This window comes from Pongo pygmaeus, chromosome 2 (genome assembly GCF_028885625.2).
Source record: "Pongo pygmaeus isolate AG05252 chromosome 2, NHGRI_mPonPyg2-v2.0_pri, whole genome shotgun sequence".
NCBI classification, from domain to species: domain Eukaryota; kingdom Metazoa; phylum Chordata; class Mammalia; order Primates; family Hominidae; genus Pongo; species Pongo pygmaeus.
In genome coordinates, this window is record NC_085930.1 from 132,321,643 (window position 1) to 132,342,206 (window position 20,564).

The following is a 20,564-nucleotide window of genomic DNA, read 5'->3' on the forward strand; positions in this document are numbered from 1 at the left end:
GTCTTGCTGAACACTTGACCTTTGTTAAATGTTTCAAGCTTCTGACTTAGTCCACTTTTACATTAGTTTCTTTAACTTATTAAGAAAGGCCCATGAGTGAAAAATAGGCAGAGTAGAGAAAAAAAAAATATGCAGAAAAGAGAACTAGTGCTTTAGCAATTTGGTGGGAATTAAAAATAGCCTACCCTGTATTAAAAGCAAGTCAACTGTTGGAGATACTTTTTAATAGCCCTTGTTTTATTTCAGGTTGCTCTGGTTTAGTTTTCTCCATCAGTTTTTGTTTTATTTAATGTGTATGCATTTCTGCCTTGTGATATGCCAACCACCAAAAAACCCAGATTCAGATCCAGTTTATAGATTGAGTTCAGAAGTTTGTTTACCAACCCCACACAACTTCAGAGTCAGTATGATGGGAAGGAAGAACACTGAATTTCAGTAAACCTGGATGTCAATCTTAGAGCTATAATATATAGGATACCATGGCAAATCATTTATCCTGGTTTTTCCTCAGTTTCCTTTTCTGTAAAATGAGGATAATACTGTACCCTGTATAAAATTATTTGGCCACAAAATTATTTATTGGTGGAAGAGAGAACATTGGTATTTTGGAAACATCTGGTAAAAAAATTTTAATCTAAGAAAGGTGATTCTATTACTAATGTTTTGAGCAATGCATCTCAGTCATCCCTAAGGAGGATTTTAAACATTGAGTTGAATCAGCATTGTTTTGGGGCCCTGGCTCTGTACCTTTAACAAGCTTCCCAAGGTGATTCTTAGTATACAGCCAGGGTTGAGAATAGCTAAAATACTTGGTAAGCATTTTAAAAGCTAGACTATTAATTTTACTTTATAAACATGCAGTTTTTATTTTTGATATGTACATCAAGGCTCCAAAACACAGTCACCTTCAGATAACAATGCAATTCTTCTACAAAGTTGAACAATGTGGCTTCAACCAAGAATTATATCTTGGACCAGCTTTTTCTCCTTAAAATGACTGACAATCAACTAGGGTGGCTGTTTTCACATGTCTAATAATTTTTCTAACAATAAATCTTTACTGAGCCCTCTCTGTCATCAAGCACTTCTTTTAAGATAAATACAACATCCTACCTCTTTTGCAATTTAGGTTGGGGAGAATATAAGCATATTATTTCAGTAGAAGATGGTAAATGACATGGCACTAGAATTTATAGGGTGCTATGAGGCCTTGAAGGACTGTATTAGCTTTGCCGACTCTAGAGACTAGAGAAAGTCTTGCTGGAACCAATTGCATTTGGAGGGATAGATAGGAATTATACATCTGATATACAAGTGATAAAGACTGAAGAAAGGAAAGAGACTTTGAAAAGAAAAGGAGACAATAAAATACACTGGATTATGTAAGGCATTGCCAGCAGGTCTATGTTACTGCAGCAAAATGTCTGGGGCAAGTAGTAATGGAAAATGAATGGAGAAATGTAGACCTGGCTAGTTCCTGGAAGGCAGTGTTTTCCAAAGTAAAATGTCCCTTGTGGCTTGAATTCCACATCACTGGCTAAGAGAAAGAGGCATACAGGGCACTTACAGCGGGAGGAGGGATGTAAATTAGTGAATGAATACTTCAGCGCCAGGAGAAGTAGAATATTTCAAGAAAATATCCACCTTAGCCAAAACACAGAACAAAAGAAATTGAGGAATGCCAAATAACAAGCATTGAAGGGACCTTTTGTAGGGAACTGGTGGGTAAATACGGGTACATAAATCAGCACAGAAATATGTATATACATATATATACACACACACACATAGACACAAACATATATATTCACAGATATATATGTACATTCGCATTTTTGAGCAAAACATAAAAACAAGCAAGGATATTCTTATGTGCTACATTTCATATATATATATAATCTTGGAATTGTCATGCAGAAAAGATTAAAAAGATAACCTACAGAGAAGGAATGTGTATAAAAGCCATTGCACACATCATTATACTTTTCCAAAGGCATTAAATGGTGACTGAAACAAAGAAAAAAAAAGGCAGTAAAGCGAGAAAAAAATGCACAGCTTAGGTATTGCCCACAATTTATGCCTTTTATAATCAACCAAACAATGAAAACTGGGATAATTGTTTATATGGTTCTTACCAATGTGCCATTGTTTAATTTTTTTTTCTATATACTTCGTAACTTTAATTTTGTGACATTTCAAAAATATCTATTGTTTGCAGTCTGGTTAGTAAAGATCTGCCATTAATTGGTACACTACTTATTTCAATTCTATTCTCCTCATCTCTAAACATTTTAATTCCTTGAGCTCTCTTCTTCTTCCTAGACCCTTGGGGATCACAAAATTCTTTGAGGCTAAAATTGGTCACGTCCAGAACAGGGGCAGGCAAGAAACAGTCTCAGTAATTCATTTATTGTTTGAACTTTTCCTTTTAGTTATTTAGACAGGAAAACTAATTGTAATTATTAATTTTTCATTAACCAGGATATCCTAGCACTTATGCCTGAGTAAAATTTCCCAGTCGTTACTAGATTCTTATATCATCCGTTACATTTGTTTTAAGTTGAATTGTGCCCTTCCAAAAAAGAAATGTTGAAGTTCTAACCTACAGTACATCAGAATATGACCTTGTTGGTAACAGAGCCTTTACAGAGGTACTCAAGTTAAAATGAGGTCATTAGGGTAATTCGATATGATTGGTAGACTTATAAAAGGAGAAATTTGGGCACAGACACAGAGATACACAGGGAGAATACAATGCAAAAGGGGAGGATTGGAATGATGTACCTATGAGACAAAGGGCACCAGAGATGGCCGGCAAAACACCAGCAGCTAGGAATGGCAAGGAAGGATGCTCCCCTACAGGTTTCAGAGGAAGCATGGATTTGACAGCACCTTGATTTCAAATTTCTAGCTTCCAGACATGTGAGATGATAAATTTCTGATGTTTTCAGCCACTGAGTTTGCAGTATTTTGTTATAACTGTCCTAGAAAACACATTAAAATATTAAAAAATAAATATGAAAAGGCCAATATAGGACTTTCTCATTTTTACTTTTTTTCAAACCTGGACATAAAAAATAAGTAAATGAATAAATCCCTCCCTTTAATAGCACCAGGATTTCATAAAAGAAAATTTTAACAGTAAAGTCAGAAGAACATATTTTAGAATAAGAGAAAATTCTTAAAATTTAGCCATCTATAATCTATGTACAAAAGTATATTGTCCTTACCTTTATTTTCACATCACAGTACAGCAGCTTTCAACATTTGACCCACGTTTCAGTGACTTGCCCAAGAACCAGAGGCATTGTGGAATTGTGATACAGCTGGTAACAGAATAGATTTCTGGAATATATTTCCTTTTCAATTAATAATGCCATGTTGTCTAGGATATTCCTTGAAAATAGAATCCCAATTCTGGAGTTGTGGGGTTAATAACCAGAATTATGCTTTATTCAGAGACCAGTCATAAACATCGAGAAACCTGACTTCTCTTTGTGGCAATAGGTATCATAGACATTCATTGTCTTTGAAAGAGATTTTGTTATGTGAGGCCACTAGAAACAGGATTCTAATCAAAATAGAAAGGAATTAAGAGTGGAACTAAGACTCTGTAAGTGCTGATGACAAGGTCTCTACAGTGTTCAAATTAAACGCTGGAGTTTCCTCCACAGATATTAAGATAATCAGGCATCATTTATTCTTTTCTAAAAAATGCAATCCTTATCAAAATACCAATGATATTTTTCATAGAAATAGAAAAAACTCCTGAAGTTCATATGGAACCACAAAAGACCCCAAATAGCCAAAGCAATGCAGAACAAAAAGAACAAAGCTGGAGGCATTACACTACCTGACTTCAAAATTCACTCCAAAGCTATAGAAACCCAAACAGCATGGTTCTGGCATAAAAGCAGGCATATCAACCAATGGAACAGAATAGAGAACTTAGAAATAAACACACATATTTATAACCAACTAATTTTTGACAAAGGCACCAAGAACATACAATAGGGGCAGGACAGTCTCTTAGATAAATGATACAGGGAAAACTGGATATCCATATGTAGAAGAATAAAACTAGACCCCCTATCTCTCCCCATGTATTATATAAAAATCAATGTGAAATTGATTAAAAATCTAAACGTAATACCCAAAACTATAACTCTATTAGCAGTAAACATAGGGAAACACTTTAGTACATTGGTCTGGGCAAAGATTTTATGTATAAGACTTCAAAAGTACAGTCAACAAAGGCAAAAATAAAGAAATGCGATTATACTAAACTAAAAAGCTTCTGCACAGCAAAAGAAATCATCAACAGAGGGAAGAGACAGCCTGTAGAGTGAAGGAAAATATTTGCAAACTATTCATTCAACAAGGGATTAATATCAATAATATACAAAGAATTCAAAGAACTTGACAGCAAAAAATGAATTAATCCAATTTAAAAAATGTGCAAATGACTTGAATAGACATTTCTCTAAAGAAAATGTATAAATATGGGGTGCAGTGGCTTGCACCTGTAGTCCCAGCACTTTGGGAAGCCAGGACCAGGAGCATCGCTTGAGCCCAGGAGTTTGAGGTCATCCTGGGCAACATGGCACAACCCTGTCTCTACAAAGAAAAAATTTTAAAAATTAGCCAGACTTGGTGGTGAGCTCCCGTAGCCCCAGCTTCTTGGAAGGCTGAGGTAGGAGGATCGCTTAAGCCCAGGAAGTTGAGGCTGCTGTGAGTTGAGATTGCATTACATCATTCTAGCCTGGGCAACAGAGTGAGACCCTGTCTCGAAAAAAAAAAAAAAAAAAAGAAGAAAAAAATATACAAATGGCCAACAAGTACATGAAAAATGCTCAACATCACTAATTATCAACGAAATGCAAATCAAAGCCACAATGAAATATAATCCCACCCCAGTTAGAATGGCTATGATAATAAGACAAAAAATAACCTGCTAGTGAGGTTGCAGAGAAAGAGGAACTCCTATACACTATTGGTGGGAATGTAAATTAGTACAGCCATTATGGAAAACAGCATGTAGTTTCCTCCAAAAACTAAACATAGAACTATTATCTGATCCAGCAATTCCACTACTCGGTATATATCCAGAAGAAAGGAAATCAGTATGTCAAAATGATCTCTGTACTCCTGTGTTTATTGCAGTTATTATGCACAATAGCTAAGATACGGAATTAACTTGGGTGTCCATCAATGGATGAATGGATAAAGAAAATGTAGTATATATACATAATGGAATCCTATTCAGCCATAAAGAAGAATGACATGTTGTCATTTTCAGAAACATGGATGATCCTGGAGGACATTATGTTAAGTGAAATAAGCCAGACACAGAAAGACAAATACCACATGTCATCACTCATATGTGGAAGCTAAATAAGTAGATTTCATAGAAGTAACAGTAGAATAGTGATAACTAGAGGCAGCGAAGTATAGGGAGAAAGGAGGATAAGGAGAAATTACAGCTACAGATTTTGTAACAGATACAAAATTACAGCTGGATAGGAAGAATAAGTTCTATTGTTCTTTAGCACTTTATTAAAGATATAGATTAAGTTCTTATTCTGTATCTTCAAATAGCTAAAAGAGAAGACACTGAATGTTCCCAACACAAAGAACTGATAAATGTTAGAGGTGATGGATATGCTAATTACCGTGATTTGATCATTAGACATCGTATAAAGGTATCAAAATATCACATTGTTACTCCATAAATATGCATATTATGTATCAATTAAAAATAATAATGTTCTATTGTCTAGAAAAAACCTGTTACAGAAAAAGAAAGCTCATTAATGGAATAAAATCACTTTCTTCCCTTTCTTTTTTCTTAGACTTGCTTTTTTTCTCTAACTGTAGCTTTTCTCATTTATAAAGTGAGAAGTTTCAATAAAGTTTAAATATGTATTGAGTGCTCTGGGTTCCAGGGAAAGGAATAAGAATCACCAGGTATATGAACATGGGTGAAACATAGTCTCCACCCACTGGAGATATCACACATGGATGAGTTCTAAAATTGTGCCCAGGGCTTAACTGACAAATTGCGTTGGTAACAATTACATACTTCCATTTAAAAAGCAGAGTGCAAATGTCTGTGGGCATTCCACAATAGGATCCCAATATATTGGTTAAATGTAATTTGCATGAGCACATAAATGACTCTAAGAAAAATAATGTCTGAAGATGCCCTTAAGCTCGTCCATCCTTTCAGCTGTATTAAGCTACCATAGAACATTAGGGAAATAGCCATGGCAGAAATCTACTGACAATGAAATATTTCTTAAATTACATGTCCTGAGTACTTGGAAGTCATCAAATGCCTTTACTTATTTACGTTCAAGTATTGATTTTCTGAACAAAATCAGCTCCTCCTTAGTTCCTCAAGGGACCACTGTGGGTGTTGGCCTTTGTCAAACAAGATGTCCTGGTGCAAAAATAGTCTGGTGTTGGCACATTAAATATAGATGAGAGAACCTGATAAACCAATTGCTCAATTGTTTAGATGACAATATATGTAAATTATGCTTGGTGGTTTGCAGTTGTAGAGTTTACTCACAGAGTTGGTATTCTGTATTCCATATTGTGTCATGAAATGATTCTCCCATATGCCGTTGCTTCTATTAAACTCTTTCCACCTTTTTATGCCTAAACTTTTCTTGTTGAATCCAGGTTTTCCCACTGCTATTGTTAATACTATACCAAGACTGATATTGTTTAGATATTGGGTTTCAATGTTGCTCAATTTATTTAGCAATTCAACAGACAGGTACTGAGCCCTTGATAAGTGTGAGCCACTCTGCTAATTGCTGTGTACAAAGAATAATGAGACCCAACCCTGCCTTGACTTTACTGTTTTGGGAGAGACAAAAAGTCAAGAGACATTTTCAGATGGTGTGGAGTGTTGTATTTCCATGCCTGGAAAGACTTAGCCTCGTTGAAGAAGGTCAGATGAGAGTTCAGCAAAAAGAGACATCATAATTGAGTCCTGAAAGCTGGGAAAATACTAGCCAGCGGATGATGGACTAAAAAGCACAGGGAAAAGATTTTTCAAGTTAGAGGAAGTGCAAATGACTTAAAGGTAAAAGAGAGCTTGGTGTATTAAAAAATACTATTCCCTTAATCTATTTATGTGACTTATACATGTTATATTTCCTACTTCTGACCAAATCATCAAATTTGGGTTTGACCTGATTTAGGAGATTAATAGAAATAAGCCTGTCCCTAGTTGAATGAATTTATTTGTTAAATGAACAGTGTATATATCTTTTGCTATTTGGCAAAAGCAAAGTAACCGTAAGACTTTTTGTGTACCTCCATTAAACACCACCCTCCCACCTCCACCCTGCACAGACCTGGGTCTTGGTCTTGGGTGACTGATACTCCTGTTAAATTTTGCAGCAAATCCCATAGAAAGTAGAATAAAGGCTACATCACTCCAAATTATTTTGACTCATTCATGACACTGAATGATTGGCACTTTTACATATTTGTAAAGAATTCAAAAGAAAATAATGATAAATTTTATAACAGAAATCCATATTTGTTTCACTCTGAATTTTACAACTGTTAATATTTTGTCATATTTGCTTCCAGTTGTTTTATATTTGTTAAGAAAATGAAACATTGTGTATTTAGCTATAGTCCTCTTCAGCCACTTAGCTAGTCCTATCCCTAGATCTCCAAAAGAAAACAACTAGGAGTTTGGTGTGTGCCCTTCCTTGCATTCTAGTTCTCATAATTTTATATATAAATATGTGCATCCACAATCAATTTATGGAATTCATGCATGTATATTATTAACTTCTTATTAAGGAATATTCTGAATATGTATAAGGATAGAATAGCATAATGAAAATCTAAAAATCCATCACTTAGCTTCAGCAATTATCAACTCAGGACCAACCTTATTTCATCTTATCCCCACCCAGTTACCCCCTAAATCCTCTCAAAGATTTTGGAGCACGTCTCAATAATATCATTTTGTTGGTATATATTTCACTATGTATTTCTAAATGATAATGATTTTTTAAAGCACACAATCATGCCACAATGATTACAACTAAAGATTTAAAAATATTTATTATCAAAAATCCAGTATTACTTTCCTTCAATTGTCTCCTAATGTTTATTGTGAAGTTTGTTAGAATCAAGAACCATGTATGGCCTATTGTTTGAAGTGGCTGCTATGTCTCTTAGGTATCTTTAGTTATAGGTCTTACCCCAATTATTTTCTAGCCATTTATATGTTCAAGAAACCTTGTCATTTATTCTGTAGTTTTTTCAGTTAGGAATTTGCAGACTTTATTCACGTAGAGACTTTTGTGTGTATGTCCCTCTATTTCTTGACCAAAGACAATTACATCCAGAGTCTTTATCGCATTCAAGTTCTATATTTTTGGCAAAACTTCCTCATAGGTGACATTATGCTTTCTCAGGAGATACTTGATGCCTACTTGTCTCTTTATGTTGATTAGTAGTAATTGTTGGTCGCTGCCTAGATACATTCTTTCTTTCCCTTCCTCCCTTCCTCTTTTTTTTTTTTTTTTTTTTTTTGAGATGGAGTTTCACTCTTGTTGCCCAGGCTGGAGTGCAGTGGCATGATCTCAGCTCACTGCAACCTCTGCCTCCCGGGTTCAAGAGATTCTCCTGACTCAGCCTCCCAAGTAGCTGGGATTACAAGCGCCTGCCACCACACCCAGCTAATTTTTGTATTTTTAGTAGAGACGGGGTTTCACCATGTTGGCCAGGCTTGTCTTGAACTCCTGACCTCAGGTGATCCACCCTCCTTGGCCTTCCAGAGTGCTGGGATTACAGGGGTGAGCCACCGTGCCCGGCCCATTATTTCTTTAAGAGTTATAAAATGGTATGATTCTAACTTCCTACTTTCTTTGTTAACTAGGCATGTGTAATTGTTAAGTGTTTGATGCCATATTTTAGATATTCTTCTGTATTTTGTTTTTGTTTCTCTTTCCCTGCTTATAAATATTTAATGAGTTTCTTATAACTTTTGTATGGTTTTCCATCCTGTAGCTTTTTGACCATTTGTTGATAGAAACAAAACTGCAGAACACTTCCTTGTAATTATCTCTTGGTGCCCATGAGTCTGAGCTTCTCCAGTTGAATGTTTAAGTCATATATTAGGTTTACTTTCAACATTACTTGGTGTTGCCAAATTTTTCTCCATTTTTCCCAAGTCCTTGTCAGTACCTAATGTCAGATTTCTTTTTGCCAACCATTTGTGTAAAAACCATAATCTTGTTATTTTAAATTTTATTTTCACTTTAACCAGTACATTTTGTATTTTTACTGGCCATTCAGATATTGTCTTCTACAAATTGCTTTTCAATGCACCTTAACCATTTTGCCATTGGTATTTTATCTTTTACTTAGTGATTTCTAGAGTTCTTCTGTATATCTAGAGAACCTAATTGATTTAGAGGGTGTAGACATTTCCTTTTCACCTTTTTGTTTGTTTAAACATATTTATTTTTCCTTTTGCTGATGAAAGAAAATATTGTGTGGTGGTTAAGAGTACAGATTGTGGAGTTAGATTTCTTGAATTTAAATCACAGCTCTAGAAGTACCCAGTTGTAAAACCCTAATCTAATTAAGTTCATGTGTTTGTGCTTAAAAATTCTCATATAAAAAATGGAGGATTTAAAAAAAGTGTCTACTTCCTAGGGATATTGTGAAGTTCTAATGAGATATGACATACAAGTCCTTATGGGCAGTGCCTCATGTATCTAAGTACCCACTTTAAGTTAGCCATTATTGTTTTCTTCTAATATACAGCTTTATGTAGTTGAATTTATTTATCTTTCCCTGGAAAGACCCTTTGAGCCATGTTTCCACTGTTTCCAGGTTTTCTGCTGTGCAGGGGTGGAAAGCTGTGATACCTTTTCTCACTCATCATAAGGGTCAGAGCTGACATTCCTATTAACAAAATACAGGTTAACGAGATTTATTTAATCAAAGTTTTACCTGAAACACTATTAATCAGAAATGAAAACCCAAGGACCCGGGGAAACTCTATTTTTATACGTAGGTTTGATGAAGAAGAGACCATTGTGTAGAAATGTGATTGGACAAAAGGACATGATCTAAGGTCTTCCTATGTCCTTCACTTTAAAGTACCCAGCGTGTCAAGGTACCTACTTGGAGGTATTCTATTCTGAGCCCCATCAATACAATCATTTAGGGAAATTGTATGCCACCATTTAATTGGTAAATATGAAAACTGAAGTGAAAGTTTCTTGGGATATATTGTTAAATGAAAAGCAAAATAAATATCATTTCCATATTATGCTTACAACTGTATAAAATTACGTATCCAAAGTACAAGGATGTAGAAGTATTGTATTATAAAAAGTTTGGCCTTATCTTTGTCCTCAGTTCCAGCTAGGTAACCTCTAAAACTTGAAAATTTCCCAAGTGATAGTATCTAGACCTCTTGTATTACATCTGGGTTTATATTAATGAGCTGAGTCAGGATAGGGTCCAGTCACCAGAAAGACTAACCATATAATTCAAGGATTGGGGCTTTGAGCCCAGTAATGTCATCCCAACCTCTGAGGAGTGGAAGGATGCTGGAGATTGAGTTCATGTGCCCTGCGATTCAGTCAATCATGCCTAGATAATGAAATCCACAAAAAAACTATGGACGGCAAAATTTGGGTGAGGTTCTTTGGTTTGAAAGGTGTAGGGAGGGTAATGCATCACAATTCCATGGGGAGAAGATGTGGAAGCTCTGATTCAGGATCCTCCTAGTTCTAGCCCTATGTGTCTCCTCATTGAGCTGCTTCTGAATCGTGTCCTTTACAATAAAATTATAATCATAAGTTTAGTGCTATTTTTGAGCCATATAAGTCATTCTAGCAAGTTGTCAAACCTGTTGGGGGCATGGGAGCCCCAAAATTTGTAGCCAATTTGTCACAAATGCAGGTGGCTTGTGGACCCTCAAACTTGTGACTGGTGTTTGAAGTAGAGTCTTGTTGGGGACTATGCCCTTAAAGCATGGAGTCTACACCAACTCTGGATAGTTAGTGCCAGTATTACATTGCAGTACTGTAACAACCATTTTGAAAAACTTTTTGGCCACACCTATTAAAGTTTATCCTATATAAATATTCTATAACCTAGAAATTTAATTCCTAGTTATGTATCTCAGATAAATGACTACTTTATCCAACAAATCACATGCCTAGAATTGTTTTTAATAGCTTATTCCTAATAGATTAACAAGAAAAGCAACGCAACTATTCAACAGTAGAATTGGCAAAAATTAGGATATAGTTTTAGAATGGAATACTATATAGCAACAAAAATGACTGAAATATAAACACAATGTTGAATGAAAGAAGCCAGACACAGAAGAATGCATACTGTATACTCACATTTTTATGAAGTGCAAAAGCAGGTAAAAATATCTGGTGATATCTCATAACTGACTTCCTAAGTACAGGACTGAGAGACTTGATTGCTGAAAATGTTCCATCTCTTTATTGGGATGGTGTAAATATGAGGGTATGCATATGTTTAAAAAAATCTGCAAAGGATACACTTAAAATGTATGTACTTTTTGTGTGTAAGTTATTTGTTCATTTAAAAAGTTAAAGAAAAAGGAATTTCTCAAATGGAAAAATTTTGTGGGAGTGAGATTTTAAGGAATTTTTAGTGTTTTTTAACATATGAATATGAGTAATATAAAAACATTTTACTAATTCAAAGTCAATGTAATAAATACACCAGGATCTCCACTCAGTGTCAGTTCATACTGGAGAGTCACAAATGTTCATATTTGAATATGATGAATATTACAAAGCTTGATTATGGTGCCTGAGAGACTCACAGGGGTATGGTGGGAGGCTTGTGTTAGCAAGTCTCCCACTTACTAGTTATGTGATATTGGACAAAGGGCCATAAAAGCTCCTCAGTAACTTAGGATAAAAATTCTATGACCATCAAACACACAGAAAGTGCCTGTAAGTGTAACCTTTTAAAGTTACTGTCACTGGACATTATTACATACAAATACCAGCTGAAAAAGACAACCTTTTAATTTCTGGACTTCTAAACTTCCTGGCATGAGTTATTATTCTTTGATTTAAGAACTGTGAAATTGTGAAAGCCACAGTAATAATAGGAACACAGAGAGAAGAGGTCTCTTAGAGCAGGAACTGTAAACTCAGGGTTAAGCTTCATCCTCTCTGAAAATACAACAGTCTTAGAGAAGGGAACCTTGAGCTGCGGCTGCTGTACTTGAAGCATGTCCCCTGTATGCTCATTTACAAATCAATTTAGCAGAATCCCCAGAGGGGAGGTGAGGGAAAACCTAGGCCTTAGATAGAAATGCAAAGGTTCTTCAGCCTGAAATGAAGAAAAACATATTCATTTGGCTTTAAATAAGGCCATGGGCTGAGTTTGAAATTGAATTTTAGCCTAGAGTTTGGGTAAGCGCGTCAATAGCTAGTGTATCATTCTTCACTTTTGTTTGGGTAGTTGATTAATAGATTTAGAAAATTCTATCTTTCAAAATACCACAATTTAGAAATCGAATAAATATATCCTAAAATACCATGCAGATTTTACCATTTCTTTTGTGTTTAACTCAGTGCTGCACAGGTTAGGTGAAATATAGCTGAAGTTTCTATGTATTACATTCTTCGTTTGGTGTCTACTATTGTATTTGAAACCTTTACATTTTACTTATATTTTAAAAATAATTTTCTCAGATCAGTATTTTCTAAAACGTATGCATTGAACAATGATGGTAAATTAAAAAACAAAAACAAAAACAAAAACCTTCGTTATATTAAGTTAGAAATCATGCATTTAAAACATATTTTTCTTGTACAACATCTCAGAGATTGTAATATTCCGTTGTGTGCTGTTAATGTCTAGGCTGTAGTACCTCGACTTTCTACACCTTATCTGACCCAAGAACCCCTTTTTTTCCTGTCTACCACAAATATTGGCATTGCGTGAGGCAGATTTTGTAGAAAAATTCTTGACGATAATGTGCATACACAAAATAAGATGTTACTGTTTTGACAGATCAGACCCATTGGTTCCTGGAGAGAAAAACAACATACATGACTTTCTTTTTATATAGAATATTTGATTATAATAGTAAATAAAGATAAGTTTAGACAAAATGATCAAACTAGCTGTGTGTGTGTCCCCTGATTTGATAGTAGAGGCTACTTTTAGTTATACAGCATGTGGTATCATTTAATTAACTATTTATAACAGACCTGGTTATTATTTAGATTTTGCCCTTTCATAGTTCCTCATTGTAAATGGTTGTAGAATATGATTTATTGTTATTAATAAAGATATTAAAACATTTTGTTGTACTAGATTTCTAAAAGGATAAAAGATAATTACTTTTGATGGTGTATCTATAGTTTGTGAAATCCATTTTAAAAGGTAATTCAGTTAAGTTTTTTTAAGCATTCTGAGAAATAAAACTGTCTCTGCAGAATAGACCACTTTGCATTTTGAAATCTGATTTTATAGCCACAGTGATCAGAACATCATTCAATTCAAACAAAATAACTTAATCTACAGACTATATTACATTTGCATGAAGTAACTAGTCCCAAAATACCTCCTCTACAAATTTGGATTGAATGTGGTCACTGCCTCCCCAGTGTTACTAAAAAAAACCCAAAATAATACCCCGGTCACCAAAATATGATAAAAATTCAGCAGTATGTATTTTCGGAGAGCATCTTTGATATACATACACAGTTCATTTTTATTTCAAAGTATCATTATAAGGAGACTTCAATATTCCTTAATGGGTTATAGGCATAATTCACCTTATCCCCTGATAGAAACACACCCCATTTGTGCACAGAATGTACACAAGAGAACATGATAAGGCATCTACCTGTAAGTCAATGACCTCTTTCTGCTTTTAATTTTTCCATCAGCTGGTGGCTGAAGGGAAAATTACCCTTCAGTGTTCTCTGTGGTTGTTTTTATAGATGTGATAGAAGAATGATCCTAGAGAACAGAATGAGGGCTATTGAAGCAGCGCAGATTCACACATTTGTGTGGCCCTTGGCTTTCTGAAGCTCTGTGCATTGTTAATTTTGGTTCTGGGCAAATAAGATTGAGGAAGGTTAAGAAGCTTAGCTGGGGTGAGGGACTTGGCACTATATGTAGAGAAGAATCCTGTACTATGTCCTGTGGCCCTTCATACCGCTATTCTACAGCAGGCCCAACCTAAGGAAGAGATACTGTAATTTTAAATTAAGTTTTAATGTTTGGATTAAGACACTTAACTGATTTTAGGAATGATCTTAGGTTGCATATTCAGACTTGAAAAGATCAAAGAATGTACTGAAAATAATGAAATGTTCATCAATGGCAAATGGATAAATACATGTAGTAGTGCATCTTTACAAAGGAATACTACTGAGCAATAAAAAGGAACAAGCTGCTGATACGTGTAACAACATGGATGAATCTGAGCACCATTGTATTGAATGATGGATTCCAGACACAAATGACCACTCTATGATAACATTTATATGAAATTGCAAAATACAGAAACAGAAATGGAAAAATACATAGAAAGCAGGCCAGTGGTTTCGGGGTCTGGGAGGAGGAGGCACAGAATGACCACAGAGGGGAAAGAGGGAACTTGTCCAGATAGTGGAAAAGGTCTGTGTGACAATTATCCTCACTCTATGCATTTGTCACATTTCACTTGTACACTTAATACTGGTGATTGTTATTGTATGTAAATTACACAATACCTAAATAAAATCAGATAAAGAAAATATTATAGAATTCACTAGTAAAGGAGAGAGCTGATCCTATAATTTGTTTTTTGAGACAGAGTCTCACTCTGTCACCCAGGCTGGAATGGAGTGGCATGATCTCAGCTCACTGCAATCCGGATTCAAGCGATTCTCCTGCCTCAGCCTCCCGAATACCTGGGATTACAGGCACCTGCCACCATGCCTGGCTAATTTTTTTTGTATTCTGTTAGTAAAGACAAGGTTTCACCATGCTGGCCAGGCTGATCTCGAACTCCTGACCTCAAGTGATCCACCCACCTCGGCCTTCCCAAAGTGCTGGGATTACAGGCATGAGCTATCGTGCCCGGCCTATAATTTGTTAATACCTAAAAGTGACCAGAAAAATAACGAGGAGAGGCTGAGCTTCATCCAGAATTTGGGCAAGGGTTAACGTTTGTTAGATAATAAATTTAAAGGGAAGGTGGAAAAGAAAAATGATTACACCTATGAGTTCTTCTCCTTTATCACTGTAACCATGTAATATGTAAATCACCTAGTCCAGTGATTTGCCTATGGAAAGCATTATAATAAATGCTAACTGCTACTATTTTTATTGTTGTTACCATTGTTATTATTCAGAACCATATGTTAACAGTACCTAGACAACCTAATAGGAGTTGTGAATACAAAGAAGTCAGAAACTTTCTCCTTCCTTTCAGTGAAGAGAGCCTGTGAATTAACTGATTCCACTGACTTGATAAACACAAAAGGAGATGAAATTGATCAATGGCTTGTTTAGGGGAATTAATGAACTATAATATGTCACAGAAGATGAATATTAGAGAGTCATTTCTGACACATTCTGAGCACTTTTGAGTGTATCAAATAATTTCTGATCTATCTCAATCTATTATGAAGACTCTTATAAGTCCTTTCATCATTTGAAAAATGGGAAATGTGCCAACAATGAGTATAGTGTTTGAGGCTGATATTAACCTTGATCTTCACATGTGCTACAACACAGAACATATAATAATAGCCAGCATCTATTTAATGTGCCCAGACTATCCTAAGTAAATTTCATGAATTATCACATTTAAGCTTCATCACAACTTTAATAGACAAGAATAGTGAAAGAAGTTACATGAAAGAATTAAGATCAAGGGCTGGGTGTGGTGGCTCAAGCCTGTACTCCCAGCTACTTGGGAGGCTCAAGTGGGAGGACTGCTTGAACCCAGGAGTTTGAGCCTACAGTGAGCTATGATCTCACCACTGCACTCCAGCCAGAGCAACCACAGGACAAAGCCTGGTGAAGGGACATTAAACTTTATCAGAGCTGGACTGCTGACATTATGTTTTACTTGTTGTTTGTCCTGTCCTGGAAATAGAATGGAGGGAGATAACTGGTATCGGGCCCCAAATCTCTTGGCACCCCCCAATAAATCCATAGGTTAACATTCTATACTAGATGGTCAACAAGTGATTGCTGAATGACTTAATTAACATCTCCATGTTTCAATTATTAGAAATCAGGATTTGTATATTAGAGAGTCTAAAAGATACCAAACATAGCATAAGGTTGATGTTGGATAATGGAGTATAATTTATTTTCATGGCTTCCCAGCTGACCAGTCTATTTTGAAATCCATTTTTGGGCAATGGTATAGACATACTTCTGTGTTAGATTGCTGGCATTAGCAATAACTTGAATTTTGATAAATCTTTAATTATATTTAAGGGTTATTAAACTGAGACAATTGTTGGTTTTAAACGAGAAAAATAGTTAGTATGCAGACTCTAATGGGTAAATTTATCATTTCCTTATCATACTGAGCTTTGGGCTTAATGTTATCTATTTTCCAAGAAAGTAAAAATGTTGTTTCTTAGAATCAAAAGGTTCTTTATAATGTGAGCAGTAGATTGAAGCTGTACAGATTGGTTCTTTAATGAAATAGGCAAAATTCCAATGGAACTGACAAGCTTTATTTCTATTTGTTGTATTTCTTTTTTCTCATTACAGATGGACCCAATTCAGAAAGCTGTAATAAACCATACATTCGGAGTTCCTCTTCCCCATCGAAGAAAGCAAATCATATCATGCAACATTTGCCAGTTGAGATTTAATTCTGATGTAAGTTTATCATTTAGTGTTCACTTAAAAAAAAATACATTTTGCTGTTCTAATCTTGCAGGAGAAAAGATTTCTTAGACATTTTCTCCAGTAACTGAGCATGTCAAAATTCAAAGATAACATTTTAACTCACTATGTGCTTTAATTTTGGAGTTTATTATGTTATGTTTGGTTGTTTACTACAGAAAATTCACACGTAAACAAGCTTATATACTTGCAGTTTAATTTTTTCTTTTTTTTTTTTTTAGTTTTTTGGGAATGCTACATGTAGATAATACACTTTGCCTTTGGGAACAGTAAAACTTTGGACCAATGGAACTTTTAATAGGTTACACTCTGAAATAAGATAGGTACCAAATCTTATTTTAAGATCAAGATTTTGAGTTTATAAACTCTGCCTTGAATGGAGGCCTCAAATTCCATATTACTGCTATGTCCTTAATTATATTTGTGCTAGAGCACTCAAGTTGTCCTAGGAGTATTGGTATTTTAACAGGGGGTCCTACAGACCTAGAACCACTCAAGCCCCAAAAGACTTCAGTGGAGAACATGTAGGAGGGAAACATTTGTGGACCTGACTGGTGCTTCACAAGTTATTCAGGGAGTTATTCACACCTTTTCTACCATTTCTAAGGTCTAGGGTGGACTCTGGATCCATCACAGTGATATTAATTTTGATCTGTGGCCAATGGGGAAAAAAAAAAGTATGTCTTCTCTTCCCCGCTAAACCTGCTTTGATATGGAGTTAAATCCTGAGAGTTCCAGAAGAGAAAGGCAACGTTGGTTTAGAAGGACTAGGAATTGGAGAGCATTCACACTCTAGGCAAACAGAAGGCTCCATCCTATCGAGGTACCATTTTCTCGTCCTAAGTTGATACACTGTGTGGAGATGACCAAACAGATCTGAATTCTGGAGAATGTTAAGCCTTCCAGTATTTAACCTCTCCAGTCAAGTAGGACTCTTAGATGCTCTGGTGATGAAGATGATAGGATGCAAGATAATTGAGTATAGGAAATAGATGAGGCATAAACAGTTTATTCCTCTTTGAAGAGAACATTACATTTTATTTTGCTTTTGTCTTAAGAACTCATACTTACTAATGCAATCATCAGGTAATTTTATAATATCCATTGACTTAGAAAAGAGAAGAGTGGATTGCCTGCATAACACCTTAGTCCATTTGGCCAGCTAAAACAAAGTACTGTAAACTGAGTAGATTGTAAACAACAGAAATTTATTTCTCACAGTTTCGGAGACTAAGAAGTCCAAGATCAAGGTGCTGACAAATTCACTGTCTGGTAAGGGCCTGCTTTATGGTTCCCAGATGGCATATTTTCACTGTAGTTTCACATGGTGGAAGGGATAAAGGAGCCCCCTTGAAGCTGTTCTATAAGGGCACCAATCTCATTCATAACGGCTCTGCCCTCATGACTTAATCATCTCCCAAAAGGTTCCACCTGCTACTACCATCAACTTGGGGGTCAGAATCTCAACATATGAATTTTCCAGGTATACAAATCATCAGACCATACCAGCACTTAAGTGGTTTTTGCTGCTAAAAAACAAAAAGAATATACCAAACATATAATATTTTATGTGAAGGGATTTTTTGTTTTTTAATGCTGAGCACTTTGATTTGAATGATAGAACTTTACCATAGAATTGCTTAATTTATTAACAATAAAGTATTCTCAAGTGATGACTGTAATAATCTCTTCAAGCTGTTGTAAAAAAGAGTCCGCTTAATACATAAATAGGAGTTCTAAACTCAATAGTTTCAACTTTGATCATTTTTAAACACTCAGCAAACAATTATATAGTTTTATAATTATTATTTTAAGTGGCTTCTTTTTAGTTCCTCTTTTCCTAAATTGTATTTATATTTCACTTAGAAACTGATCAGATGATTTAAAAGTCTCCCAGGAGCCATGCTGTCAGCTTCTTATATTTAATGAGACTACTTAAAATATCTCCTCCTGCCTATGATTTCACTGTCAATATTCTCTTTATTAAGGACACTTCTTTTAAACTAGGAATTAGAAAGAAATTTCAAGGTCACTGAACCCAATCTCCTACTAAGTGCAAGAATTTCACCTCTTACACCCAGGCAAGGTCTTTTGCTTGATTATTCCCAGTGATGAGTTGCTTACCATTTCCAGACGGTGGTTCTATTTTTGGAGTGTTTCTAATTCTGTAGATTGATGTCAAATTCATGATTGGACACTTTAGAAATATTGTCAGATATGCTTCAGAAAACACATACACATTTTTATATATAATTTTTAACAATAATATAAATTGATATGACATAACACATGGAATATGAGCATACTTTTCAAAAATGTATTCTTATTTCATTTCTGTGGTGAGAGAGTAGCAATTTATTTTGTTACTGAAGTTTCAAAGTAGAATGGGCATCAATATGTATTTATTAGGGACAACTGGCTTCTCATTCTCACAACTTTGCTTTCAGGTCTGTCTGGCATGTCGTAAAAGGAACACGGCCAAGGTATTTGGAGATATGGACTAATCACTTTGGGTCATAATTAAACAATTGCAGGCTTGACCATTTACCAGATGATTACTGTATTAGTCCTTCTATTGCTGCTAAAATAAATTACCACAAACTCAGTGGCCTGAAACAACACAAATATGCAGGCATATCTCAGCTCACTTTGTGTCTCTGCATCACATTTTGGTTCTTCTTTCAATATTTCAAACTTTTCTATTTTTACTATATCTGTTATGGTGATCTGTGACCTTTGATGTTACTATTGTGATTGTTTTGGGGCACTGTGAATTCCACCCATATAAGATGGTAAATTTAATTAATAAACGTTGTGTGTGTTTCTGATTGCTCCACCATCTGGACATTCCCCAATCTCCCACCCTCTCTTTGGACCTTCCTGTTTCTTGAGACACAACACTGAAATTAGGCCAATTTAAAACCCTACAATGGCCGGTTGCTGGCAAGCTGGCGGAATAGAAACAGCTCCAGTCTGCAGCTCCCAGTGAGATCAACGTAGAAGGCAGGTGATTTCTGCATTTCCAACTGAGGTACCCGGTTCATCTCATTTGGACGGGTTGGACAGTGGGTGCTGCCCTCGGAGGGCGAGCAGAAGCAGGGTGGGGTGTCGCCTTACCTGGGAAGCACAAGGGGTTGGGGAGCTCCCTCTCCTAGCCAAGGGAAGCTGTGAGGGACTGTGCCATGAGGAATTGTGCGCTCCAGCCCAGATACTGTGCTTTTCCCGTGGTCTTCACAACCCGCAGACCAGGATATTCCCTACGGTGCCTACACCACCAGGGCCCTAAGTTTCCAGCACAAAACTGGGTGGCTGTTTGGGCAGACACCAAGCTAGATGCAGGGTTTGTTTTTTTTTTTCCATACCCCAGTGGCTTCTGGAACACCAGCGAGACAGAACCATTCACTCCCCTGGAAAGGGCCTGAAGCCAGGGAACCAAGTGGTCTGGCTCGGGGGTCCCACCCCCCCAGAGCCCAGCAGGCTAATATCCACTGGCTTGAAATTCGCGCTGTCAGCATGGCAGTCTGAGGTTGACCTGGGATGCTCCAGCTTCGTTGGGGGAAGGGTGTCCGCCATTGCTGAAGCTTGAGTAGGCGGTATACCCTTACAGTGTAAACAAAGCCACCAGGAAGAGAAGA

At 35.9% G+C, this 20,564-nt stretch overlaps 1 protein-coding gene across 2 annotated transcripts in view; it reads left to right on the forward strand.

Moving 5' to 3' along the window:
- The window catches only part of ZNF385D (zinc finger protein 385D), a 969,842-nt gene that overhangs the window by 803,849 nt on the left and 145,429 nt on the right, over positions 1 to 20,564 (forward strand). For both annotated transcript variants that reach the window (XM_054482049.2, XM_054482050.2), the window contains one exon: positions 16,792 to 16,902. In XM_054482049.2, coding sequence (XP_054338024.1) covers positions 16,792 to 16,902 — 111 coding nt within the window. The remainder of the gene's footprint in view (positions 1 to 16,791; positions 16,903 to 20,564) is intronic.